Raw genomic sequence first — 7,459 nt, 5'->3', positions numbered from 1 at the left:
ACAGAGAGCTTATTTATTTATCCATGCTTCACATCATTTTGTAAATAGCTTTTTTTTTATCATGGTTTTGACACTAGTGTTCTGACCTCAAACCTGTTGACAGCGGGGACATGTATGACACAGATAGATCAGTGGAGCAGCCTCATGTTTGGTCCTGTTGCTCTCTGACTCGGATACACTGATAAATGCTGACAGAACAGAAGGACTCAGCTCCATTACGCTTGTACCGATAGAAACTGTCCACAAAACACCACAGTCCAATTACTGTGTATTTAGTTTCACAATATACAAAGCAGTAAGTTCACTATGCATGTGTATGATATATGCAGTACCTATACCATCACTGTAGCACTGAAAGGACTTCAAAGCCACACATTAACATTACAGATTTACGAATTGCAAACATAAAAATAAAAATCACTTTATCAGATCCAGAATATGGGATCCTGCTGAGGTGGTGGTAATGATACAACTGGACACACAAACGGATTTCAGATAAATAAAGTTTTAAAAAATTGGCAAGACCAAATGTATTTTGTGTCACAAAAGCTGGATAACATAAAATAAGATCTTCAGCTTTTCCTTTGGAATATTGTCTGCATAAAAAAACGTTTCCTTTGGAATGATGTCTGCAGAAAAACTTCAGTAAAACACCCTGTTTTATCATATCATTCTCTACAAATATAATTTTTAAAAAGTGATACAGGACTCTGAAACAGAAATACAGACAGACATAAACAACCATTTTGACAAATATATATTGATACTAATGAAATTACCTTTATCAACACTGTGCACAATAATTGAGATCGCTATGTACTTGCACCATTCAAAGAATTTCCTTGATAATATGACTACAAGAAAAGGCACTATTATGAGTATAGAAATAAGCATGAAAAAAACTGATATAAAGCAGACTGTCATTCATTTCAAGTGCCAGAGACAGGAGACATAGTACAGCTTCTTAATAACTGACCAAACACTGAAATAAAATACAATGACATACAGTGTAATTCAGTGTAATATGAACAGTGTGAAATGCTTAAACAAGACAAAGAATAAGACATAAGTCACAAAACATGACATACTGCAAGTTATACAAATTGTGAAGTAGTTAGATATATATATGAACACATCAGATTTATGACAATGATTGCCTAGATTTAAAATTTTAATTTTAGTTTTAGTTTTTTTGTGGTTTTATGACCTGCCAACAGTTGGTAATTATAAGATGATTAATATTTTAATGTGGACACTAATAAAACTAGTATTCTCATTGTGTAATGTTAACTAAAACCAATTCAAGTTCGAACATGTTTTAAAAAGTGGATTTAAAAATATTGCTCTGGAAAAAGCGAGCTTGACAATCTAGCATAAACATCAGAACAGACAACCTGTTTCAAGTGTATCACTATTTTGTTTTGTCACTTTGTGAGCTCCCATTCATCTTATTCAGAGATGTGCTGCTTCCTGGATTGGTATGACTATGACTGTCTGATTTGGGGGTCTGGTCAGAAATATTGGTTGCTGGCTGCTTGTCCTCCTGCTCCGTCTCTCTGTGGTAGAAGTAGTTGAAGTTTGAGACAATGACCGGTACTGGCAGCGCGATGGTCAGCACACCAGCGATGGCACACAGCATGCCAACTATCTTACCACCCAGCGTAATAGGACACATGTCTCCATAGCCCACTGTGGTCATGGTGACCACAGCCCACCAGAATCCATCAGGGATGCTAACAAACTGCGTGTTGGGGTCATCTACCTCAGCAAAATAGATGGCACTGGAGAAGAGGATGACTCCAATGAAGAGGAAGAAGATGAGCAGGCCCAGCTCCCTCATGCTGGCCTTGAGTGTCTGGCCCAGGATCTGCAGCCCTTTGGAGTGTCGCGAGAGCTTGAAGATCCTGAAGACTCGTACTAAGCGGATGATCCGTAGGATGGCCAGAGACATGTTTTGCCCACTAGCAGAGTTACCAGTTGCTGTCATTGTTTCAGTTACCAGGGTAACAAAATATGGGATAATAGAGATGATGTCAATCATGTTAAGGATGTTGTTGAAGAATTCACATTTGCTTGGGCAAACCAGGAACCGTATGCAGAGCTCAAAGAAGAACCAGATTATGCAAGTTGTCTCAATGATGAAGAAAGGGTCAGATAAGGTGGTGGTGATTGTCTTTGGGGTTGCACTGGGGGATGAGAGACCCACATTGTGTGTGTGGTTTAAAGACAGTCCCATGGTGGGAAAGACCTCAAAGTCTTCACGAAACTCAGGAAGAGTCTCCATGCAAAAGATGATGATAGAGATAGCAATCACAAAGATGGAGACCAAAGCAACTGCTCGAGCTGCATTGGAGCTTTCAGGGTACTCAAAGAGTAGCCAAAACTGTCTGTAGAACTCATTGGAAGGAAGAGGAACCTCAATGTCTTTGATGAAGCCTTCTTCCTCACGGAACTGTTCCATGACTTCATTTCCCAGCTCATAGAAAATGATCTCATCTGAAAATACATCAAAGGGAACATTTGCAGGTCTACGAATCCTTCCTCCTGACTGGTAATAGTAGAGAATCCCATCGAAGCTTGGACGATTTCGATCAAAGAAATATTCATTCCTCATTGGATCAAAGTAGACCATTCTTTTTGAAGGATCTCCAAGTAATGTCTCAGGAAACTGGTTCAAGGTCTTCATTCGTGTCTCAAAGCGAAGACCAGCAATGTTTATAATGATTTTCTGGTCATCATCATCAAGGTCTCTTTTGTTCACAAACAGGTCCTCATAATATTCTTTAGCCAGTTTGCTGAACATGGTCTCACTCTGCATTCCCTCACTGTTCAATAAAAGTTTCCAGTTGGATATCAGACTACTACAGCTACTATGCCCTCTCCTAGGGTGAGGGGGTATAGCAGGTGATGGTGGCATCCCCTGACTTTTTTCCACATAGGGAGAAATTTGGGGTGCGGTTATGTGGTTTTTGTCCAGTCCACATTCTGGCATATCTAAAGTCAAAACCATCTTCTCATTCAGATAGTCAAGGTTATCAAGGTTATCCATGATGCTGTTCATGTCCTCCTCCACATTCTCAAAGTCAACTAACGCCACCTCCATTCTCCCAAGATGAACAGCTATCTGTGGTCCCTTGTGACACCGCACCACAGAGGGCAGAACTCCAGATGAGCAAAAGAAGTGGTCAAGTGGCTAAATTGCTTTTCTCCACCTAGTTTCACAAGAATAATCATCACACTGAAGGAACTTCCAAGAATTGAGACCTGCAAATCAAACAAAAGAGGAGTTACAGTGTGTCTGTGGGTCTGACAAAAACTGAAACAGTGCATATTGGTGTTGAGATTAGGCACAGGAGAAGATTAAATTGACCCAGGACATGACATCTTAGAGAAATTATGTGTGCTGCATACTGTTCCTTTGAAACTTGTTTCTGCAGACATAGAGGCAGTACAGCTGCTGAAGTTGTGTAAATGTATTTGGGGAGGTGTCAGAAACAGAGCACTTCCAAAAATGTGAATACAAATAAAATATTTGTATGCCTGCTGTACAGTAAATATGGCTGTTAACCAAACAAGCTTCTGTGTTCTTTTTGCAGGGTGTGCATTTGGCAATGGGTGCTTCTTTAAATAAAGTAATAAAAATAAAGTCAAAAGACATTTAAGATTGTATGACAAAGACACAAGATAACAAAAACATCTCAACAAAAAATGACACTGTGAGACATATTTGATAAACTCCTGTGAGACGTATTTGATAAACTCCCTTACAAAGAGCACCAGGTGGACAGTGCTCTTTGAAACACCTTCTGGTGTTGACATGGGGAGCATACCTGTAGAAACCTCTAGCTCTGGAGCTTGCTAGACAGTAAAAGTTCAGAGTATGCATCTACCCTCAGCTAATCTAATACCTAAAACAGAAAAAAGAGAGGTGGATATAAATAAGGCAGTAGAATGAACAGAGTCCTTTACACAAATCCAGCAAACTGAGTTAATGTTGTCTGCTTGTGCCCTTGGTCTAATACCTACAGATATACTCAAAGAAATCTCACCTAAGAAAATCATACCTGTGTTGTCAATAGTAACTTTTTCCACAACTGGCTACATACCTAAAACTTTTATATTCTTCCTCAGTCCCACTGAGTTGGGTAATTACAGGCCAATCTCAAAGCTTTCCCCCATATCTCTTCAATTTTGGAAAAAACTTGTAGTTCAGCAGCTAATTTCATAGTTGTCCAGTAATCACACTATGACCAATTCCAGATTAAGGGCTTGTTACAGAATCAGATCAGAATCAGAATCGGTTTTCTTGGTCAAGTGTGCTGAGCACACAAGGAATTTGTCTGCTGATTACAGTAGTCCTTACAGTGCACAGTGCTTAGGTAAAACAACAGGACAATAGACGAGCAGGATGCATATTCAGGATTTTGGGGGTATGGAAATATTGTTAATGCTTTTAAAGCAGGGTGGGACAATGCGCAATTCACTCCAGTAACTTGCTGAAAATCTGTGTGAAGATGGGTTCTAACTGGTCAGCACAGACTTTTCAGACAGACATGAGAAACCTCTGGGTCCTGGAGCTTTTCTGATCTTTTGTTTTGTGAAGAAGCCTCACACTGGCTGGTTGAAGACCAGGAGAGGTTGTTTGGGTTTATGGGGTGAGGTGAAGTTGGCTTGTTACTGGACTTGTCAGTCCTGTATAGTAGTATACATTTAGGTCCTTATACAGTGGTTGATTCTGGTCTGGGTTTAGAGATGGCTTCTAGTAGTTGTAAGAGCTTTAACACCTCTTCACATTGTCACTGTGTGGTTGGGAGTGTACGCTTTAGATTTTCAGAGTAGTTCCTTTCAGTTCCTCTTATTTCTTTATAGTGTTTCTGGCTCTGTTGTACTGGTCCCTGTTTACTGTCATAGTAGTTGCAGTTTAGCTGTGAAACATAGTTTGTTCTTGAACTTCTGAAAGTTCTAGTGGGCACACAATTGTCTTCATAGAAGTTAATGCATGATCTCATAGTGTCTGTGAGTTCATCTACATTCACAGCCACAGCTTCAAACACATTCCAGCTATTCTGGTCATAGATGTCCTATAGCTCCAGCTTGGCCTCCACAGTCCAGCTTTTCACAGTGATTACTACTGGCTTAGCAGTTTTCAGTTTCTGCTTGTAAGTGAGAGAGGTCAGAGAGACCTGCAGCTGCACGTTGGTGTCCTTTAAGTGCTTACAAAGTAAAAATGGGAGAACAGCGGAAACTTCAGGATCCTGAGCACTCTCTGTTGTTTCTCTATATTTACAGAGTACTCTGTCCAGTACATACAGAGTAAGAATTGCAGCACAGCATTTCCATTGTGGTTTCTGTGTAATTAATGAATTTTAAAAATTATAAATCCCTGCATACCTTATGTGTAATGAAAGATAGAAAAATGTATGTTTCATTACTGTATTAAGGTTTTTGTCCTCGGGTGACAGTACAAGCCTTCCATAGCTGTGCATTTGAGGGAAGTAAGTTTGATTTCTGCTTCAGCCAGCTAATTATGAGCTGCTGCAGTGCTGGAAGCACATGCCTCCTAGGAGCTCATTCTCAAAAGTACAGACTCATTTCTCAATATGTTCAAACATTCAAAATCATACAATGAAGTAGAATGATAATAAATCACTGGAGTGTCAGTGAAGCTTGCCCGCCAAACTCACATGCATAAAAAAATGATTGTCCATACTGCCATGAGCAAAGGGCAAAAGAATTTACTGCACTTCATAGAAGGACATTCTACCATAAGCCTTTACTGCACATTCCACCAAAAGTTCAGGGGAAAACAGAGTAAATTTTGTAACATTACACAGTTCCCAAGTGTTACTGTCCTGTTCCTCATTGTCTTGTACATTTAAGTACCAGTAGGAACAGGTAGGTGTTTTATATGCACTGATTCACACAGGGAAGTTACACAGTAAGTTATGTTTATTTTAGTAATTTACTTGTAATCGGAAGGTTGCTGGTTCAAGCCCCACCACTGCGAAGTGGCCACTGTTGCGTCCCTGAGCAAGACCCATAACCCTCAATTGCTCCAGGTGTACTCAGTCATAATTGTAAGTTGCTTAGGTTAAAAGCATCAGCTAAATGCCATAAATGTAAATGTAAAATTACACGGTAAATGATAGGAAGGTATGCAGGATGTATTATTAAATGTTACCATCAAGGCTGATGTCTGTTTATGCTCCTTTGCCTTTCCTGACAGTGTTCAAGACTCAGACTCTGTCTAGATATTTTTGGTATAAGTTGAAAAGCCACACGTTTAACTGAGCCTTTGGTTAATAAACTTTCTCCTTAGACAAATGTGCAAGTTTGAAGATTCACGGACTAAAAGAATTCTGGTAAACTCGAATACCTTATCCTGATTGTATTAGCATAAGCTCTGTGAAGGACAACAGAGCACTTCTATAAGTCTCTCCTGACAAAGGCATCGTCTGAACCCTGTAAATGTAAACATTGATCCTGTAGCCCCACCTTTTCTCCCGTGATCACTCAGGTATGCTGACAGGGGAGCAGAGGCCCATGCACAGGGCCTTCATGCCTGCACCCCCTTGTGGTTCTCTCTTCTTGTACAAGTGAGGTGATCACAGCCTGTTCTATGTGCCCTGAGCTCCAACCTACCCAACCATCTGCCAAGTCTGTTTGTTGACACGGGAATATACTTCTGACACCTGATAACCCAACTAGAGGTGCCAGGTTCCTCATTCATGTCATGTCTGGGAGTTTAGGCACTGTCACCCTCGACCTGCCCATAAAAGGTCTAGACTGCTTTGTGATAATGTCTGTTGCACAGAGTGCTATGCATAAAAAAAATAAAAAAACAACTGGACTCAACCCTGTCATCTAAAATGCAGCTGCCTCACACACTCACTGCTCATGTCCTTTATCTGCAGTATAGAAAGATAAAGGGACAGAACAAGACAGAGGCAGGCAGACAGAGAGAGAAAGAGAGAGAGACAGGTAGAGAGAGAGAAAGAGAGAGAGACAGGTAGAGAGAGAGAAAGAGAGAGAGACAGCCAGACAGAGAAAAGAAGTCTGACTGCTGGTCTGTTGACAGTAGAGGACAACCTTAAGGAAAACAAACACCCCTCCTCCAGTTCACTTACTATTCTACTGATCTGCACTGGGTCTTGTGGGAAGTGCCAACAGAAATGTTAGCTGTTGTATGCAGCAATAACAACAACAACAAAAAAGGAAAACACCTTGCAAATGTTGCTACTATATGTATATTGACATTATTGCCTACTGAATTTGACATGTGTTCATTAGCTGAAAAACTGGTTTGGGAAATGTGACATGAAAAGTGTTAAAAAGGAAAACAGAATCTCAGTATATGTGTGTGCCTATGTGTGCATGTGTATCTGTCTGTATATTTGTTTGTGTATTAGTCTATGTGTGTGTATGTGTGTATGTGTTTAATCCTTACAAACATAAATAT

General features: G+C 40.1%; 1 protein-coding gene across 1 annotated transcript in view; it reads right to left on the bottom strand.

Moving 5' to 3' along the window:
- Nucleotides 1-255: 255 nt before the first annotated feature.
- Nucleotides 256-7,459, bottom strand: part of kcna10a (potassium voltage-gated channel, shaker-related subfamily, member 10a) — a 20,698-nt gene continuing 13,494 nt past the window's right edge. Inside the window, exon 3 of the mRNA XM_081707103.1 lies at nucleotides 256-3,264. Within this exon, the coding sequence (XP_081563229.1) occupies nucleotides 1,412-3,103 (1,692 nt within the window). The 5' untranslated portion in view covers nucleotides 3,104-3,264 and the 3' untranslated portion in view covers nucleotides 256-1,411. The remainder of the gene's footprint in view (nucleotides 3,265-7,459) is intronic.

The sequence above is a fragment of the Electrophorus electricus genome, chromosome 24 (genome assembly GCF_041902795.1).
Source record: "Electrophorus electricus isolate QZ-2024a chromosome 24, ASM4190279v1, whole genome shotgun sequence".
NCBI classification, from domain to species: Eukaryota; Metazoa; Chordata; class Actinopteri; order Gymnotiformes; family Gymnotidae; genus Electrophorus; species Electrophorus electricus.
Note: the sequence above shows the minus strand (reverse complement) of the source record. Positions and strands in the feature narration are given on the sequence as shown.